Source organism: Lygodium microphyllum, chromosome 5 (assembly GCF_053477565.2).
Source record: "Lygodium microphyllum isolate KBCC chromosome 5, Lygodium_microphyllum_v1.1.10, whole genome shotgun sequence".
NCBI classification, from domain to species: domain Eukaryota; kingdom Viridiplantae; phylum Streptophyta; class Polypodiopsida; order Schizaeales; family Lygodiaceae; genus Lygodium; species Lygodium microphyllum.
The window spans coordinates 8,299,336-8,319,094 of record NC_141139.1 but is presented as its reverse complement, the minus strand read 5'-3'; the positions used below and the strand labels follow the sequence as shown (position 1 = coordinate 8,319,094).

General features: G+C 44.7%; 2 protein-coding genes and 1 pseudogene across 4 annotated transcripts in view; 2 read left to right on the top strand and 1 right to left on the bottom strand.

The window, feature by feature from the left end:
• Positions 1–2,506: 2,506 nt before the first annotated feature.
• The window catches only part of LOC148035492 (uncharacterized), a 161,288-nt gene continuing 144,035 nt past the window's right edge, over positions 2,507–19,759 (bottom strand). For 2 of the 3 annotated variants that reach the window (XM_087677451.1, XM_087677453.1), the window contains 7 exons: positions 4,969–5,057; positions 4,678–4,762; positions 4,470–4,593; positions 4,018–4,139; positions 3,749–3,878; positions 3,504–3,559; positions 2,508–3,428 (listed from right to left, as the gene is read on the bottom strand). In XM_087677451.1, the coding sequence (XP_087533577.1) occupies positions 2,691–3,428; positions 3,504–3,559; positions 3,749–3,878; positions 4,018–4,139; positions 4,470–4,593; positions 4,678–4,762; positions 4,969–5,057 (1,344 nt within the window). In that variant the 3' untranslated portion in view covers positions 2,508–2,690. Of the gene's footprint in view, positions 3,429–3,503; positions 3,560–3,748; positions 3,879–4,017; positions 4,140–4,469; positions 4,594–4,677; positions 4,763–4,968; positions 5,058–19,759 lie in introns of all 3 variants that reach the window. The other variant, XM_087677452.1, reaches the window with a different exon arrangement.
• LOC148035495 (uncharacterized) lies at positions 14,047–14,687 on the top strand (annotated as a pseudogene).
• On the top strand, positions 14,787–16,579 carry LOC148035494 (uncharacterized). Its single transcript, XM_087678789.1, has 3 exons — positions 14,787–15,337; positions 15,954–15,966; positions 16,238–16,579. The coding sequence occupies exons 1-3, from the start codon at positions 14,787–14,789 to the stop codon at positions 16,577–16,579; spliced, it is 906 nt and encodes a 301-aa protein (XP_087534915.1).

Genomic DNA, 19,759 nt, shown 5'->3' with positions numbered 1-19,759 from the left:
TTAGGGTGTGGTACTATGTCGCGAGTTTTTCCAACTGTGTTTGCCCAACACCTGGGGAGACTAAATCTACAAACTACGTGATCGGCATGGGAGAGTTAGATCATGTCCCGAGGAGGTGATGGGGCTCACCATGAACCTTTATCAACAACTTTCATAGTTGCAAATAGTCTCGATGCATGTATTGCGCGATAGGGAGGTTGATGGAAAGCTCACTCATCACATCTTTCATTGAGTACGAGATATTTTGTGCCTTCACATTAAAGGATGCATGTGCCTAGGAGAAGATGCTCTCTATCTCCATGGCCTTTTTCTTAACCTATTGGGAGGTGAAGTGTTCCATGTTGCAACCCTTTCAGAATCTTTAGCTCTGGTAGGATGCTAAGCTGCTTGTCTACTAAGCTTGTTTGTCTTCTCCACAAAGCAAGGGATTGACTATAGCTAATGCAATGGTGGACGATCACCTTATTGTTAGTGGCCCATACGGCAATTGGCAAAGATGATCAACAATAGAATTCGCCCTCACCTTTCAAACATCATTCATGACATTCATACGAGTTTTATTCAAGATTGGAGCATCTTAAACAATATTTTCACCTTCTTTGAGCTTACTAGCTGGCCCTACACAGTGGCAAAAGCATTGTAGTGCTTCTTCTAGACTTTGAGAAGGCCTATATGGGGTGGACCAAGACTTCTTTAGGACACCATGACCTGACTAGCCTTTCCTTCGCAATGGACAAGTGGGGTTTCAGCATTTTTTAGGTTAACCAACTGTATAGTTACTACAGATGGGAGGAAAGCTGAAGCATCTGCAAAGAGCGATCAGTTAGACAAGGTTTTCTTCCTTTTTGCTCTTGCAGAGGTGATGTCTTACTTCCTCCAGGTGTGATAAGGGGCCTCAAGCTGCCACTCCACACAGACACAGATCTATTAGATTGGTTTTCTTCCTTTTTGCTCTTGCAGAGGTGATGTCTTACTTCCTCTAGGTGTGATAAGGGGCCTCAAGCTGCCACTCCACACAGACACAGATCTATTAGATTTAGAGTACACAAATGACACTGCCCTTCAGGATGATGAGCTAATGCTAGAAAATGACACTAACACTAGGGGTGTTCTGCATGGGAATAGATGCAAAAATCAATTTGAAAACTAGCACTAGGAGTGTTCTGCATGGGAATAGATGCAAAAATCAATTTCTGAAAGGTGAGTGGTTTCATTACAAATCCGAACTGCAACACTGATAGGTGTCACGAGGAGGCTGGAGGTGAGTGGAGACCAAGGGGCAGGAGATTGATACTACAATCCCCTCAAGATTGGCTAGCCCCTTCTCTGGCCCAGGTTCAGTAGGACGGGATCTGCCAATGCTGCACACAGCAATGTCTAGAGACTCTGAAGCACTGTCTATGGTCATGCTAGGGGATGCAGTTAATGTGGACAGATGCATGACAGCTTCTTTGTCAAGTAGAGCCCAGCCCAGAGTGAATCTCCAGGGGGGGCTTTCTGCTGGCAGTTAGTCAGTCAAGGCTGTCACTAATATATGAGGTGGAGATGCACGATACAACAATCATCGAGGCTGGATCATGTGCAATGGTGGTGCTGGAGGCATTGCCCAGCTGTCATGTACTAGAGCCTATTACATCGCGATTAGAGGTCTTGGAGATTATTAGCAGTCTCATAGGGCTGCTGCCAAAGGATAGCGAGAGCCTCAGTGTACAACACCTTGATTGATCTCTGTTCATACATTAATCACTCCCTTTGTAGCCTTTGGGAGCAGCAACAGGGGAACTCTTGACAGCAACAGGAGCTTGAGCAGCAATTCCTTAACACTTGTGGTGGCCATGGCATGTTCTTCCCCTTATAAGATGGCAAGCCTTGGTGGTGTTATACTCCATGACTTTTTTCTCCCGTCCCCCACTGGACCGCCCTAAGAGGCCTTGCATGCATGATTTGATCTGATTTGTAGACAGCTTCAGCTAGACTGTTGAGCATTTGTACTTCATTGTATTTCCTCTAAGTGATATATTTTGCCACAACTTTTTTTGCAAAAAAAAAAGAAAGAAAAAGGAAAAAAGATTGATATACCTTTGTCTCTCTCTGTGTTTATCAATCTGAGAGGGGTTAGAAAAGTGACTTTCAAATTAATTTTGGGATTTTAATCATGTAGGGACTGAGCTGAGTTGAAATCTTGGCATGTGCAGCTTAAGATCCAAACCAGTATGATGTTTGTCCAAGGATGTAACATCTCTCATGGGGCATCTCCCAAAGTAGGGGTGTTACGAGGCCTTGACAACTCAAATGTACATGTGGAGCAGCAATGGGTTGGACTTCAATAATAATCAAGAAGACCAGTCAAGAGCATGCACACTTGTGCATCGGTTACTTCTGACTGGAAGCCCAATGCAGAGCATGCACTACACGTTTAGCTGCATGTATCTGAAGACGTTTCAATGCTGGACATGTCCGAGCTAATGCAAACAAGACATTCAACTGCAATTATTGTAATCTTAGTTAATGGTGGGAGTCTTTTTTTGCAACCCTAACAGATCCTAAGCTTCTATTTCTCTCAACAGAGAAGATTAAACAACCTTGTGGATCAAGACTGCAGGCAGCATCAGCACAAAGACCAGAGAAGTAAATTCAATTCTTGGTCTCAACAGTCTTCTAAAATAGGACCCTTCACAAATGCAAATTGGTCAAATTTCAGTGTTTACAAAATATTCTAATACATGACGGACATAATCCTTGAGAAATTTTTTTTTAGTATATCTGTAGTGCCTTGCCAAGTTCAGATGAATGTTGTTGTTTTTGCTGTTGTGGCCAGCAAGCGGCCTCTCTAAAAGAAGCTTGTCCTCTTCTATTGTTGTTGGAAACAAGTTCAATATCTCCAAGCATCTTAGAGCCAAACTAAGCTTAACAACAAGAATAGCATGGCGATTTTTGTCTACTGCTGCCAAGGCTCGAGATACATATTCTGAGCAGAGTGAATTATGCATTGCTGACATGAGAGTCACCCATTTGAAACTGTCTATGCAAGCAAATAAATCACCAAGGTTGGACTTTAAAGATTTCCTGTCACAAGCACCCAAGCTGCAATCCTTCAGAGCATGCTGCCGCAGGACCTCATAAAATTCTGCTGCTTCAGCTATTGCCTCGAGGGCAACAAGCAGGCTTGGATCTGCCATACCGTCTACATATAGTGAGGGGCTGGGTTGAAACTGCATGTATTCATATCCGTACTCTGCCCAGGTGTTTATAAGATTCCACCATTCTGGCCTTTGTTCTGTTATACCAGCAGCATAATCTTCAATAGCCCTTTTAGCTATCATCCAGTATTTCTCGTGCTCAATCTGTCTGCATGTCTCCATGATTCTTGGAGAGAGAGAATCATTGCAACCCAATCCCCATAGTCTAACAAACCAACTGACTCCATCCTGCAAAAAAGTTTCATCATTGAATGTACTGCTTGGATACAAGTTAGTCTAAAGAGCTCAAGGTAGCAGTCACACCTTGAAGGATACAAACAGCTGTACTGTGTCAAATGGATTATTCTCCAGAACAAAGCCTGTGAAAGATTATAAGAAACAAAGTTGATGAGCTATCTATGCTTGCACAATCTGCGGGCATTCAATAAAATATATGTCATTGCAAATCTTAAAACACAACAAAGCCATAGAACGATACAAGAGGTTTCATGGTACTTGGAGCCTGCACAAGAAAAGATGAAAGACCCCCTAACAACTGTGAAACGTACCGTAGTAAAGAAATAGGTTATCATTTGAGCGAGGGCCAAAAGATGCAAATAACTGCTGTCCCTTAAGCACGTGCTTTTTGGCCACTATCTCCAGCTTTCCATCTCTGACAGGCACTGACATCCAGTCAGCCTGCCAACAGCTTCAACTGGATCTTAGTAATACTACACCAATACCACCACTTACAAATGTACTAAAAAACTCCATTTTTACTCAAGCCACCATGCTGTAAGTAAAGAGCTGTTACATGGAAGGTTTAAAACTTTATCACCTGGTAATGAAAATGATGATTTATCATGTCCATAAAGGGCATTAGGACATATGAAGCATACTGCTCGTCATCTTCCACGGGCAAGGTGAAAGCTCGGCTGTGCACCATAATTGCAGCCCATCCTGAACATTTATAAGGTTTCACATCTTGTTACAATATCAAATCTTGGTCCAATGATGTATTGCATATGCGCAGAATGTAAGCTCTCAACTCTAAAAACACAACTTCATTGGCTTATAATTGATCTACAACATTGTATGATAATAAAGTATGAATATTTAAAATGAACTGTAAGGAATCTCACTACATTGCCCAATGCAAGTGTCCTATGTCCATTGTTTTGCTAGACAACCTTCATCATGATGACACAACAAAACCACGTACTGAACTATTTAGCCAGGGATGAAGTACATGCAATATTTGCGGTTTATTAAAACATTTGAACTTCTTACTATATTGCTCAAAATTTGCTCCAGCAAGCTCTTGATTTGTAAACTGAGAGAAACTTGTCCTAATTGCTTGTCGGATTTGGATCAGCTCTCTTGTCACTGGCCACCATTGCACTTCCTTTAGCTCCTGTGAGGTGAGAAATTAAGAAAAAGTCCATTCTGAAGTCTGATACTATAATTTTTAAAATATCATTAATATCTGAGTACATACATTAGGATACAAAGCAATTGGTGTTGGCATGGTCTCTGGAAGGACTGATATGTATGACGCCCAGTTGGAATTAGCACCCCGTGCTCTAGATTCAATAAAACAGGTTAACATAGAAAACACATTATATGTAATTTAAAGGGTAACATGCTTGCCATATGGACAACCAAAAGCATGCCTATAAAAATACACTTTTGCTTTACAAGAAAAAGAAACTACACTTCCTTTAGATTAATATTTTGTGAATCTTATCATTATGCCAACATGTTTGCTGCATTGAAGAAAGAAAATTACTTTTCACGGAGAAGACGTGCTGCGGCAAAGTGCCAGCTGTCTGCTCCAGCATAGATGGAGGAAGTGTTATCAAAAAGTCCCATTTCTAACTGCAAGGCAAATAGAGAAGCGATTAACAAGACCGAAAGAAAGGGTAAAATTCCAAACAGTCATGTAGAATGCTTGTCCATACAATTGAAAAGGGCTTTGGGATCCATCGAGATCTAAAACTGAGAAAATGCAATCATCTCAGGTGTTTCTGATTTCTGAAGTACATAAGTTTGCAATCAAGCACCCTGCTGCTCAGCTACATCTTCCAGCCACCCAGTCATGCTGCTGAATTGACACCAGCCTCCCAGCCTCCCAGCCTTACCACCTTCGGCTACCCCATCACCTCCAGCTGCTCCACTTCAGCCCACCACAGCAAACCCTCCCGCCATCATCCTGCCCTCTAATCGAGACTCAACTGCCACTCACCCCCTCTTCCTGCTGCCACCCACTTCCTGCCTTCTGCTCAACACCAGACTCTCCCGCCATCTTCCTGCCCACTGCCACCACACCAATATCTCCTGCCACCTCAGTCTTCAGCCTGCTACCTTATCCCACCTGCTACTTTTTCTCCATCTGCACCTGTACTGCCTCTTCAACACTGTTCCAATAGCTTCTACACCTCCCACATTGGCAGTCCTTCAAGAAGTGGTATCTGTCATTTCCTCCTCTCCTTCCTTCCCCTCAGGCGACACCGCAAGACCAGCAAGGCTCGGAGACTCAAGAAGTACAAGAACTTCCACAGCAGCAAAACAAAGGAGAAAACTCAATTGATGAGGCAATACCTTGTCCCTCTTCTTTGACAAGGGACTCCAGTGCAGCCCCCATAGTTTCCACGGTTGATGCTTTCCCCCTGCCAACAATGCAATCCTTGAAAGAAATGATACAAAGCAACTCTCATAGGCACCCCTGTGAGGGTTAGAAAAAGTAACCTTGCCAGGGATGCTTTAGGTCAGCTTTAGCACTTTGACGCAGTCCAAGGCAGTGCCTGCCACCAGCACTTTGTATGTTCGGACTACAATTTCTTAGTTTGATAGATGGGTCAAAGGCATGGATTATTCCTTTCTTGGTGATGGTATAGTTATTGTGGTTCACTTCCATTGACTCGAGGAGTGATTTATACCCACACTGCCTGGATTGGTCAATCTTTTGGGCATCATTGAGAGAGAGAGGACCACTGCTGTGGAATCAGCCCGCCACAGATTTATTTCTTGCCCCGCCGCAAAAAAAGTCTGGTCCTTTTTGTCGGCTATTTGGCAAGGAGCGGTTGGATTCACCCTGCGCCCATTTGATTGGGTTTTCGGACAGCCCAAATACCCCACTCCTGCACAGCCACATATGAAACTCATGTATCATTTTCTCCGATATTGGGGCTGTTGGCATAACTGGACCATTAGGAATGCTTTTCTCTTTGACTCCGCCTGTAATGTTCAGCGACATATTGCAAGGCTTAAGGGCCTTTTGTATTGGCAGTTGGATCTTCTCCGACATTCTGATTTGCTCTCTAGGGAGGACTTCCGTACCTGGCTTATGGCAATTTCATCTGCCCCCTTGCCATAACTTTGTAACTCGTAGCAATTAGCCCCTTTTCACATGATGGCCTGGAATTGGCGTCATGTTTCTTGTAATCAAGTTATCTTGTACTTTTTTTCGTAATTAATACAATTACCTTTTACGAAAAAAAAAAAAAAAGAGAGGACCTTCGCAAATCCACTGGCAGAGAGGCCTTGCCAATTAGGGTCACGGTTCCTACATTGTCACTTGGTTCTCCCCTTAATGCATGGGCAGGGATAGATGCCTCAAATGGTAACACACTAGCGTAGCAGGACACTGCTTCGCCTGCAACATCATAGGCCACCCTGCAACAAACTACTCTGGGACACATTAGAAGAGAAGTTTATTCGGCCTCAACAACCTCCTCCCAAGGTGAGGGGTGAGGACCCTTACCTCGTAGGAGTGAGTGAGAATGGCAAAGGAGATGCGCCACTACAGAGGGAAACAAAAGAGACAAGAAGAGAGACAAGGGCAGGAGTAGAAGCTAGAGAGACGCTAGAGAGTTGTCAAAGACCTCATGCATGCTGCATATAGAAATATGACAGTAGTTGTTCGGCACAAAAAGCTACCCCTACAACCCCATCTCTAAAGCATTAATGAATGAGGCACTTCAGCCCATTCATCCTGCCCCCAATCAGCAATGTTGTGTTGAGCTAAAAAATGCATTACGAGCTGTCATGCTGTCAAATGATTCAGGGCCTTAAATGTCTAAAATTTTCTAAGGATGTCTGTAAAGTTTGTCACCTTGGGAAGTATCATTACACACCATTTCCTCAGCAGACTACCCATAGAGTTGAGTAGCCCCTTAGATTGATTCAAGTTCATCTTTGTGGATCACCATCCATGCATTATACTTTTCTCGATCCTAGATGACTTTCAAGGTATATGTGGGCACAAGGTTGTCCGCGTCTGACGGACGGGTCAACCCGTCCGCCATGTCCACGGTCCGGTCCATTCCCTGTGATCCATCCGACTGCGCCCATGACCATTACGTTGCACGTGGGTCCCGACTCCCGTATGCCTGGGCCTTGCGGCCAATAAAGGTATAAACAGTCACTTTTTTAACCGTTTTCAGGTTTGTTTTTCTTTTCTTTCTTACCTTTCTTTTCTTCTTTCTTTCTTACCTTTGTTTTCTTCTTTTCTTTCTTACCTTTCTTTTTCATCATTTCTTTCTTGAATCTTCTCTATTCTCTTTTTCTTTCTCTCTATTATTTTCTTTCTTTTCTTTCTCTCTATCTTTTCTTTCTTTCTCACAAAGACTCAAGAGAAAAGATTAAAGATTAAAGTTTTAAACTAACAAGTTTAAAAACTCTCTCCTTTCTTCTCCCTCTCTCATGATTCAAATTTCATCCATCTCTCTCTCTCTCTCTCTCTCTCTCTCTCTCTCATATACACACAATGGATTATGGCACAATGCAACTATCCTCTCCCATGGATGATGGGCCACCATTTAAATTTCAGAAATTTGAAATCTCTCTCTTTTTTTTTTTTCGTAAAAGGTAATTGTATTAATTACGAAAAGTTTCCATGATTACAAGATACACAATGGCTCTACCCCATCATGTGTACAAACTGACTGTTTACAAGAACCAAAGGGCCAAATAGTTACAAAATCATGGCAAAGACATGGAGGAAATTGCCATGTGCCAAGGGCGTAAGTCCTCCCGAGAGAGGATGTCAGAGTGCCGGAGAAGATTTGTCTGCCAGTACAAGAAACCTTTAAGCCTAGCAATATGCCGCTGAACATTATGAGCAGAATCAAAAAGGAAAGCATTCCGAATGGTCCAGTTGTGCCAACAGCCCCAATATCGAAGAAAGTGAAACAAGATCTTCATATGTAGCTGTGTCGGTGTGGGATATTTGGGCTGCGCGAAAACCCAATCAAAGGGGCGAAGCGAGAAACCAATCACCGCTCGCCAGACGGCTGACAAGAATGACCAGATTTTCTGAGCAAGGGGGCAAGAAATAAAACGATGACGGGCGGATTCCACAGTGGTGGTGCAAAAGAAACAATTGCCATTGGAGATTCGGCGCTTTGAAAGAGCTGAAGCAAGCGGAAGACCACCAATCATCACCCTCTAAAGAAAGACCTTATATTTGAATGGTGTCTTATTTAACCAGCCCTCCATCACAGTTACCCTCCACCATGACGAGGATTTATGCAATCCCCATAGAATATTAGCTTTAGTAACCAGCCATTGATGATCTTTAATCAAAAGATGATACACCTGGTTAGCTGAAGCCTTTTCTAAATGCAGCCGACCTGCAAAGTCCCAATCCTGCCAGCGACGATCCGTAGCAAGGGCAGGAAAGGGTTGTCTGCTCTGAAGCACCCTCAAAAGCTGTTCCCATAAAAACCTGTATCCACGAGGGATCCTGAAAATCCTCCTGGCTATATGAAACAACATGAACACATTGTGACTGGAAAGAGTAACATCCGTGACCGAAGTTAAGCCCAAATGAGCCATACGGTTGAATTGTGGTCGAAGCTCATGTTTACCGTCCCACGAAATTAACCGCGAGACTACCAACAGTTCCAATTGAAACGAATTAGTGGCTGAACGATCCTCTGCTGGATGCCATTGAGACTTCCGGAGGACCAATTTCCAAGAACACACCAAATGGGCAAGTAGAGATGAGGAAGAACTGGAGAACCGAGAATCTGCATTAAGAACATGCCACCACGAACTGCGGATGTGGGTATTACCATGCAGAAGCCCGTGATCCTCAAGAAAGTAACGAGCTATGACGACCCAAGGATGACAATCCGAGCACATGGCGCGAAAAAGAGACCAACGGAGTGCCAGCATATGAGTGTGGGCATCCAAAACAGCCCCTCCACCCATGCGTTTTGGGGTGCATGCATGCGACCAAGAAATCCAGGAAATACCCGTATGCAAGGAATCCTTCTTCCATAACATGAAACGAATAGACTTCGTAAGATCATTCAGTGTCGTAGTAGTCCAGGGTAACAATGGCAAGAAATATGTAAGCATTGGCAACATTATTGTCTGGGCTACTTTGAGGCGAACATGGAAGGGCCAGGCTTGAGACTTCCAATACAGAAACTTAGCCGCCAGTTTCTGTGAAATCCACTGTAATAGCTGCTTTGGGAAAACATCAACCCCCAAAGGGTACCCAAGTTGCCTGGCAATGGAGCCACGGGGGATAACCATGCCCTGCCAGTCCAGTGACTGCAAATCCGACTCCGTGCAGCTGAGAATGGCTGATTTCAAGGCGTTAATGCGCAAACCAGAAGCCTGACCAAAAAGAGCCCAAACATCTAATGCTTTATGAAGATTATCTTTGTCCGCACGCAGAATCATAAAACTGTCATCAGCCAAGGATTGACTAATGAAGTGCTGTCCAGAGGGAAGCAAATCCAGCCAACTGAGTAGAAGCTGCCATATGAGATAGCATCGAAAGAACCGGATGAGTCGCAAGGGCACCCCTGTCTGACAGAGCGGGCAAGGACAATTGGCTTGGTAACTCCTCCATTCAACATGACCTGCGAAGATGCTACAACACTAATAGTATAGATCAGACGAGACATCCGCGCACCAAAGCCCATAGCAGACATAAGTTCTGCAATGAAAGACCAGTCCAGATAATCAAAAGCCTTTTCCAAGTCCAATTGAACCAGTACGACCTCCTGATTTGAATGCCTTGCATAATCAATTGCCAGTTGCGCATTTAAGACATTGTGCAAAATGTTTCTGCCCTTGATAAAACCATATTGGAGAGGATGCACAATGGCATGAAGATGCTTATGGAGGCGATTCGCCATAACTTTTGAAAAGATTTTATATATAGAACCTATCAAAGAAATTGGGCGCCACTGTTTCAACATGGATGGCGAAGGAACTTTTGGAAGCAGTTTAATAAGACCATCTTTCCAAGAGGAAGGCATAATCCCTGTTTTCCATACCCGCTGAAACAAAGCCGTCAAAGGTTTCGCGAGCTGGGTGGCAAAAAACTCAAAGAACTCATTGGTAAGACCATCCCAGCCAGGACTTTTATCCTTAGGCAAGTGTAGCAGAACATCCATGACCTCCGACTCACAAATATCTGCCTCCAGAGTAGATTGCATGTCTTGAGGAACCTGATTGCGGACCAGATCATAAAAAACTGAACAGGCATGAGTAATTTGGCCTGAAGGCGGAAAAGTAGAACCAAGAAGGTCGAGGAAATAATTTCTACACATATTCACAATCATCTGCGGATCAAGAACCATTTGAACTTCTTCATCCTGGAGCCTTGTCATATTCTCTCGAGCAGGAGAGGCATGGAGAGCTCGAAAAGAACTTATGGGTCTGACAAGCACTGTCTTGCAGAGTGTCCGTCAGCTGTTGACAATCATAAGCACACTAGAATACTGCCTGGCATGTGTCCCTGCATAGAACAAACGAAAACCATGGCAATCCACAACTTTACCCGCTTCACTATGACTCTTGTGTTCAGTAGCACATAAGATATCCCACTGATTCTCATGCAATATTGTCCACATGGAATGTTGCTTGTGGCGAGAATAAATTCCTCGCACATTCCACGTAGCTATCTTCATGTGGATGCAAAAGAGGATCAAGTACGAGGCACAGCTTACCTCGATGAGACCTTTTCGGCGAGAATGTCTAGTATACCCTCATCCAAGAAATCAGCTAACACGGCAAAAGAGTAAGAGTTCTGACGACTAGATTTGGAAGTGGATGGCATATCCGCTGACTTCGAGATGGAGCGGGGATAACGACGATCCCATGGGGTAATGACATTACCTCGAGTATCAAAAGCCAGCTTAGCAGGTGGACCCTTAGGACCATCTGAAGACACTCTCCTAGCTGTCTGTTGACGGGGAGCAGAGGAAACCATAGCAGGAGCAGAGTGCTCTGAAGACATCATTTCCCTCCTGTGCATATACGTACGCATGGAATCTGGTGAGGCAACAAGCACAGTATCCATCATGCCAACAGCATGCTTGTTGCCTTTTTTCGCACGTAGATCTACCCAGTCATTGCCACCAGAATCCAAACCCGAGACCTGTTGTTTACCTTTATTCAAAACTTTAGGTGGCTGGGTGGCATCTTGTGATGGCGCATCACACATCATATGTTCCATGGGCTGCGCAACATGCTCGGCATCTGAAGTGTGGTGCTTCTCTGGGCATTCAGCCATAAAATGCCCCAATTGTCCACATGAAAAGCAATGTCCTGCAAAGTTGCCCCATTTCAAACCAAAATGTAAAGGATGCATACCAGAGCAGTTAATGCGTAACCAAGCAGGCCTTTTTCGAGCAGTGTCCCATAACATACACAAGCGGTTGCGATTCATGGCCCTTAGGCTTGGGGGGACCAAAACAGTGCCCACAGCAGCCATGGCGTCTTTTAGCAGTGGCCAATAAACAGCCGACAGTTTTCCACTTCAACCCACACAGGGCATTCACGTTGCAGCAGACGCTGAAAATCTGCCATGGGGCGCCATGGCACCATATGGACCAGACAACGATCAACGAACAATGGCAGTTTAGACAGAAGAGCAGCACGGTGTGTCTCTGATTTCAACAGCACCTCAAAAAAACCCCAGGGGCCAACAAAAATCTCTTCAACACATTCCTCTTGTAGCAGACTGTGCAGCCACTGGCGAATACGGGAAAGCAGCGAGATCCTACCAATGAAAAAAAGTATCACAGCACGTTCATAGAACATTGAAAAGGAACGCAAGACATGTTTCAGATCCACAGTGGCTTCCAGAACATCTTCCGTTGCAGAGTCCGAAAAGACTTCTTGATTATGTTGAACATAATCGCCCAGCAAAGTGTTAGCAAACTCCAACAGGTGCTCCCAATCAACCTCCTGGGAGTCCACAGAATCAGAAGCAACCTGAGCATAGGAACGATCCTGATGATCCATTATCCCTGCCGAAGTATGCTTGGTGCGTTTGCCCGTTGGCTGGAGGTCAGGAGCAAGGGGCATCTCCTCTGTGCACGGAACCATGTCCTCTCGTTCCTCGTTGTCTGAATCCGGACCAAGAGCTGCCACCGTTTGGTCTATGAAAGCCAGATCCAGGCCAGCCATATTGTATCAGCACGTATGTCGGACAGAAGCCGAGTGAAAAAATCGCGGGGGGCAGAGACACGCAGGCCGCAACTGGGCGCCGGTACAGAAGCGGATGGACTGTTCAGAAGCAAGCAGAGCCACCTGCCCGGCTTAGGGCAGGTCGTCACACCCTCCTGTCAGGCGCAGAGCAGGGATGTCAGATTAGGTCAGGCCAACCCTGATTACCAGGTGCTGGGACAGAACACGCTCGTATAGGCAAAAGACAAACGTCAGGCTGGGACAGGAGACGAATCGATGGGACAGGCAGGACGAAATGAGACCCCGCTCTGGTTAGCTAGGGAAACCAGTTCGCTGGACAAGTGGTTGTTCACAGGTGGGCGAGGGCAGGGCCCGAGCAGGGCAGAACAGACCTTGTGCTGGTGACGGAAGGTGTTAGGCAGCACGCGAGGTAGGATCACACGACCGGTCACAGTTTGTCGGTCTGTCTGTCTGTCTCTCTCTCTCTCTCTCTCTCTCTCTCTCTCTCTCTCTCTCTCTCTCTCAGAGCAAGGCGACCCAGGACGGCAGATTGCACACCAGTAGGCTCAACAGGTCGGCTAGGCGAGATGTCGAGGCCAAGACTTGCTGGTGACGTCGGAGCAGAACAAACTCTGCACTGGTCTGGGGAGAGATCTCCCACAGCGCACAGGGCAGGAAACGCATGGCCAGGTCACGGGGGAGCCAGATCCGCCATCGCTACGTATGAACTCTCTCTCAAATCATCTCTCTCTCTCTCTCTCTCTCCCGCAAAGCACTCTCCCTTTCTATAAAATCTCCCCTCCCCCACCATCTCATTCATCCTTTCAAGTTCTCCACCCCTCCTACTCCTTTCAAGCTCTCCATCCTTCCCTACTCTCTCAAGCTCTCTCCTCGAGTCCTCCCTTAACCTCTCAACCCTTCCAACCTCCTCCATCAAGCTATAGCCTCTCTCTACTCCCTCAAGCTCTCTACTCTTTCAAGCTCTCTACTCTTTCCACTCCTTTCTTCAATCATCTCACCCTCCACCAGTGACCCTCTAGGCTCTCTATACACCATCAATGGCACCCCCTCTCCATGAGGCCTTTCGCTTGCATTGTGCCTACTTCGAATGAGTGAAGGAGAAATCCAACACTTGCAAGCGGCCTTGCAAGTATTGCCCAAAGCTCCAAATCTCATCCGTCACTTGCCTTCTCATCCACCTTTGCAAATTAGGAGGGGAGGCCACACCATGCCTCGGTATTTCCGACGATGTCTATGAAGATTGTTGTCGGAAATACTTGCCATTGAAGCGACGCAAAGGCCTTTCAAGGGCAAGTGAGGAGGTGATCTCTCCCGATCATGAGGTCTCGGATGCGGAAGACGATCCCTCTCCAAGTGAGGAGGTGATCTCTCCCAATCATGAGGCCTTTCAAGGGCAAGTGAGGAGGTGATGTCTCCTGATCATGAGGTCTCGGATGTGGAAGACAATCCCTCTCCAATTGCCTCGGCTTCCTCCGTTGGAGGGGCTTCTTCTATCCCATCTAGAAAAAGTCATTTGAGTGGTGCACCTATGCCCAAGAGACAAGCCACTCTTGCCCAAGCAACAGGGCAAGTTTTTGGACCTCTCTCCTTTCTCAAGAAGAATATAAAGGCAAGCGGAAATAGAGATTGCATGCATCATAATTGAGTGCAATCTCTCTTTCCATATTCTCAAAGTGGATCGATGGAAGCTGATGGTGAAAGCCATTGCCGCTATTGGTCCATGCAAGGGATGGTACGGTGTCATGTACAATGACATGCATACCAAGAAACTCGATGAGGAGAGAGAGGATTGATAAGTCCTTTGAGCCCGTGTGTGCTGGTTGGGCGAAGTATGGATGCTCTATCCTATCCGATGGATGGAGTGACCGCAAAAAAAGAGGGATCATCAATATCCTTGTCTCTTGCCCACTTGGCACATACTTCCTACGGGCGGTGGATGCGGGCACAAGGGGAAGGAGAACCGCGGGCTCGTTCATGTATCGGCACATACGGCAAGCCATCATTGAGGTGATGCTTCTAAATCCATTATTTTGTAATCTCTTCTTTTAACCTCCCAAATTTATTCTAATTTCATCATGTATAATCTTGTAGGTTGGGCCACAAAATGTGGTGCAAGTTGTCATGGACAACACCTCAAATTGTACATCTATGGGGCGGAAACTTGAGGCCGCGTTTCCTTCCATAGTATGGATACCATACACTACACATTGTCTAGATCTTCTTATGGAAGATATAGGCAAGTTGGAGTGGGTGGCTAAGATTGTCAACGATGCTTGCACAATCGTTGGCTTTGTCAACTCCAAGGTCCAAGTTCTTGCAATTTATCGCTCATACTTGGAGTTGGAGTTGAAGACGCCCTCGAAGACTCGGTTTGCGGCCATGTGGCTTCTCCTCGAGCGTCTCTATGACGTTCGCAACAAGCTACAAAAAACGGTTGTGTCAGATGAGTTTAAGGAATGGCTTGAAGGGGAGTTCACATTAAGCCAAGTGGAAGTAAAGGCCATTCAAAGGCTTTGCTTAAAGGAGGAATTTTGGATGGATGTGAGAGGCATTATCATTGCTGTCACTCCCATCTACAAGGTGCTTTGCATGACGGACATGGTGGGAGGTACTACTGGTCTCCTCTATCATCTTATGGCGGATGCGATGGAGAAGATACAATCATCAACCATCTTGGATGGGGAGGCCTCTCCTTCATGGTATTTTTTTATTTTTTTATTTTTCAAATGATTCATGCTTCTTTTTAGTTTTAGAATCTATATTTCATATTGTCTCGACTCTCATACTCTTTCTTTTCAAATTTCACCTCTAAATCTCCCTCTAAATCTCTATCATCTTATACCTACTGTAGTGATATCTTGGATATCACCCCTAAAAGAGATGACATTCTCTTTTTTACAAAGAAAATATGGGAGTGGATGAAGCTACCCATACATGGGTTTGCGGCACTCTTGCATCCCGCCTTCAAAAAACTCTCTCTCTTCATGGATGCCAATGTCCTTGCCAATCATGATGCCTTTCTTCCAAAGGCTTTGGCGGAAGAGCACCATGGTATCTTCCTCCAGGAGCTCATTAATTATAACGATCAAAGGGACACCACTTTCGCATCTACCATTTGTTGGAAGCGGGAATCGTTTGGTGAAGCTCATTTTTTTGTGGGAGTTATTTGGCTACCAATTGCCTCATCTCCAAAGAGTGGCCTTACGCATTCTTGCACCTGTTTGAAAATCTCTTCTATTTTTTCATTTAATTCTAGCTACAATTTACAACTTGCAAGTTTAAGTTTTAAACTTACTTTTTCTTCACATGGTTTAGGATTGTTCGTCAGGTGCATGTGAGAGGAGAGGAATTGGTTTGGCCTATTTCCTCGTACACACCAAAATTCGTGACAAGCTTAGCACACGACAATTAGAGTGAGTAATTTATTGTCACTCCAATTTATGCATGCTACGCAATATATATGAGATGTCTATAGCAAGATAAGTATCGTATATCTAATTTTTATACTTTTTAGTTCATAACTTTATTCATAGATTATGAAATATATTTAAAAAAGTTTCATTTGTTTAATCTAAGTTTTTCATTCTTTAAATGTATAGATAAATGTAGATTCACTTAAGAGCTCCGCTAGTACACTTAAAAGTGTGACTTGTGAGAGAGACTTGGAGGAGCAGCAAATCTTTAGGGAGCTTTACTTGAAGCTTGAGAAGATAGACTGTGAAACTTCCACTTTGGCATCTACATCGGCTGCCCGTGATGCTTCTAGTTCGGCCCAGAAGGACATACCTATCACTGCCTCTTACCTAGAGCTTAGAGAGCCCGAGTATGATGATGAGAGCAATGTCATTAGTGAGGGTGATTTTGTTAAGGAGGGTGATGACTCCTCAAGCGGTGACGACGATGCTTCCACCTTCGATGTTGAAAGTGATATGAGCACCTAGAGTAATCATGTATCTTGATTCGGATTGAGCCATGGATGATGGCTTTTATCTCAATCCATTTGTTGTACACTTTTTGTATGAGATTGCATATCTGGCTCATAATAAAGTTCTTGGTTTTATTATTCATGCTACATAGTACACTCTCGAGTCTTGTTTCAACTCTCTTTTGCACTTTTGACTTGAATCTCTATGTTAATGTTTTAACTTTTAAGTCCAAACATTAAGCATAGACTTAAAATCATATGTATTTTTTCTTTCATCGGACGTAGGTCCAAGATTTATTAGTCTGATTAGTACTGTACTAGCATCGGACTGTACTAATTGGATGCCATCGGACGTGACAACCATGTGTGGGCATATATCTTAAAGCATAAATCTAATGACTTCACATACATCTCTCCATGAGTGTGTCTTGTACAAAATCAAACCACTCAGCATATCAAAAGCATGCGCAGTGATAGCAATGTTGAGTCTACCTTCCACAAGTTTTTGAGTTCTTTATTCAAGCTCGACATCTCATTAGCTCACCTCTACCAACTCTTTCTCTCGGAATAAAGTCGTAGAGCATAGGAATGGGACAATGATAAACATGGCATGCTCTATGGATGCTTGTAGTAGAGCTCCTAGAGCACCTTTGGATTGAAGTTGTTAACATCCATATACATCCTCAACCGGTATTTGACTACAGCGGTCCCTTCGAAAACCCCCTTCAAGGCATTCTTTGGTACTGCGCCTCTTATATTCCACTTCAAAGTCTTTGGCTGTCATGGCTACATGCACATGCCTAACGATAAGGTAAGAAAGCTAGATCATTAAGCTGATCTCTTGATTTTTATAGGATACTCCTTTGAGATAAAAGCCTATTGCTTGTTTGATCCTCCAAGGAACAAGGTGCTTACGTGGAGAGATGTAGTTCTTGACGAGAGAGATATAGTGTAGTCCGTTGCACTGACCTTCAAGCTAGCCTACTTCATCACAGATAGTGTTGTTTGAGCTAGGTCATCTACCTGCTCTTGACCCACCTACAAAGGCTTCTACTCCCAGACCTCCATTCCGAAGGGCTTGAGAAGATCTACCTGGCTTGCACATATAGTGCCATTTGTGCCTATCTTTTTGGTGACTTACATAGCATATTCTAAGCTAGAGAGTTGGTGGCAGGAGGCTCCAAAGCATCCAGCGTCGCATGAGGCCATGGAAAAGGAACTTGAGAACATTGACCGGTACGAATCCTTGACCTTGGTTGTTGGGTTTGACTCACACCTACACTCATAGAGGAGTGTCGGTGATCCAGAGCAGGACGTTGGGCACTTTCTACTCTCCTTATGAGAGGTTTTTTCCCCCAGTTACATTATCTTCTATTTTATGTGCTTATGTTACATAGTTTGGTCACTTATTGTGTTTTATACCTTTCGGGTATGAATGCACATTAACAACACTAAGGTTTAAGGGTTGTACTTTCTACTTTCATTATACTCTTGGTAATTGCATTGAGAGTCGTGTTGTGTCTTCTCTCTCTTATTCTCCAATGCCAATTGTGTACTCTTAGCCGAGCTTTGATGCTCACCTCCTCACATTTGGTATCAGAGTTATGGGTCAACTCCAGCTTCACTTGTCACCACCATGCCGGCATCATCCCGCCAGTCAACTTCTGACCGCTGAGATCTGTAGCACCATCAACCATTGCTGCTCCCGCCACGAATGCTTCCACCAGTCCAACACCAGGCGCCTTCCAGCATCTTCGCCACACCTTGTCACCAACATCTAACTACACAACTCCCCCACCTGCTAGTCCGCCAGTGCAGGAGTCGTCTGCATCTACTTTGCTTGTAGGCCTCGCCACCTACAACGCCTGCTCTACCAGCTCCATCTTTGCTCTAGCAGGTCCACCTCCAGTGGCCCACTGCACCAGCACTTGCCAACTCTGCCCTGGTTCAGTGGCGCAGCCCAACAACCACCAACAATACCTAAGCACCGCCATTGCTTCTAATTGCCTCTTTGTCAACTTTTCTAGGCCTTTCGGCTCTCACAGCAAGCATTAGAGGTAATAGAGACACATATTCTTTTTTTTTTCAAAAAATATGAATTGCAGCAAAGGGCTTTTGCTCGGGCAGCCCATTTTTGTTCTGGATATGTCTTGGACACACTGCAGAAATTTCTTGGGAAGCGGGTAAAAAAATTTGGGGCTTTTGGATTTTGAGCACATATTGGCACATGTACTACAGGTTCAGTTTGAAATAGACTCAAAATTCTGCATTTTGGACAGCAAGATTTTGGGGCTTTTGCATTGGTTGTGTTGCTGAGCACTGTTTGTGCATTGGACAATGTGTACATTGGACAAATTTGACAAATTGTGGGACAGATTTGTCTATTACAGCGTGGTGCATGCTGTAATTTCTGGAAAGGTGCAGATTTCCAGGTTGTTCCAGCTTTATTTCTTGCTTTTGTGTTCTTTAAAACAGTGACATTTACCATGGCCAATCAAGGACAGAACGATGTATTCACATATGTATCGGAGGAGGATAGATTGAACGGCAATAATTATTTTCTATGGTCTTTTATGATGAAGAACGTGCTAATTGCGAAAAATCTTTGGGATTATGTTAGTGGTGAGGAAGTTTGTCTTGGAGTTGTGGCTCCTGCAACACCCCCCACAAGAGGACGTGGTCTGATTGCCTTGGCAGTTCAGCGGTTTATAATTCTGCATATACAGTTCAATGCTTCTTCACGAGAAGCATGGCTTGCACTTGAGCAAATGTTTGTTGGAAAAAATGAGACACGCATCTCTTTCCACTAAGAATATTTTGTGAGAGTGCGCTGCGGAAGAGGGAATACGAACACGGAGGGAGAGAGAGAGAAAGCAGAAAATAAGGAAGAGAAATCTGCACTAACTGAAATGAATGCTGAATACAAACGGGAAGGCAAAAGGAGACTGATCAGTCCCTGCACGCAGCCCACAGCGTCAGTGAGGGCACCAGATTAGGCTGATGATGATGGCAGCACCACCACGGGGGAGGAGTGTCGGAATCTGCAAGAAGACAAGTGATCAAGTGGGGAGGGGGGCTGCCTATAAATAGGCAAAGGACAAACCCTAACCCTAACCCTAAAATGGGCGCAAACCCTAAAAATGCCCTAAAATGGGCGCTCTACAACAGTGACCCAAAAGTGGCCGGACAGCCAGTG

Coding starts and splice junctions, on each gene's coding strand:
- LOC148035494 (XM_087678789.1), top strand. CDS start 14,787: ATGGGGCGGAAACTTGAGGCCGCGTTTCCTTCCATAGTATGGATACCA.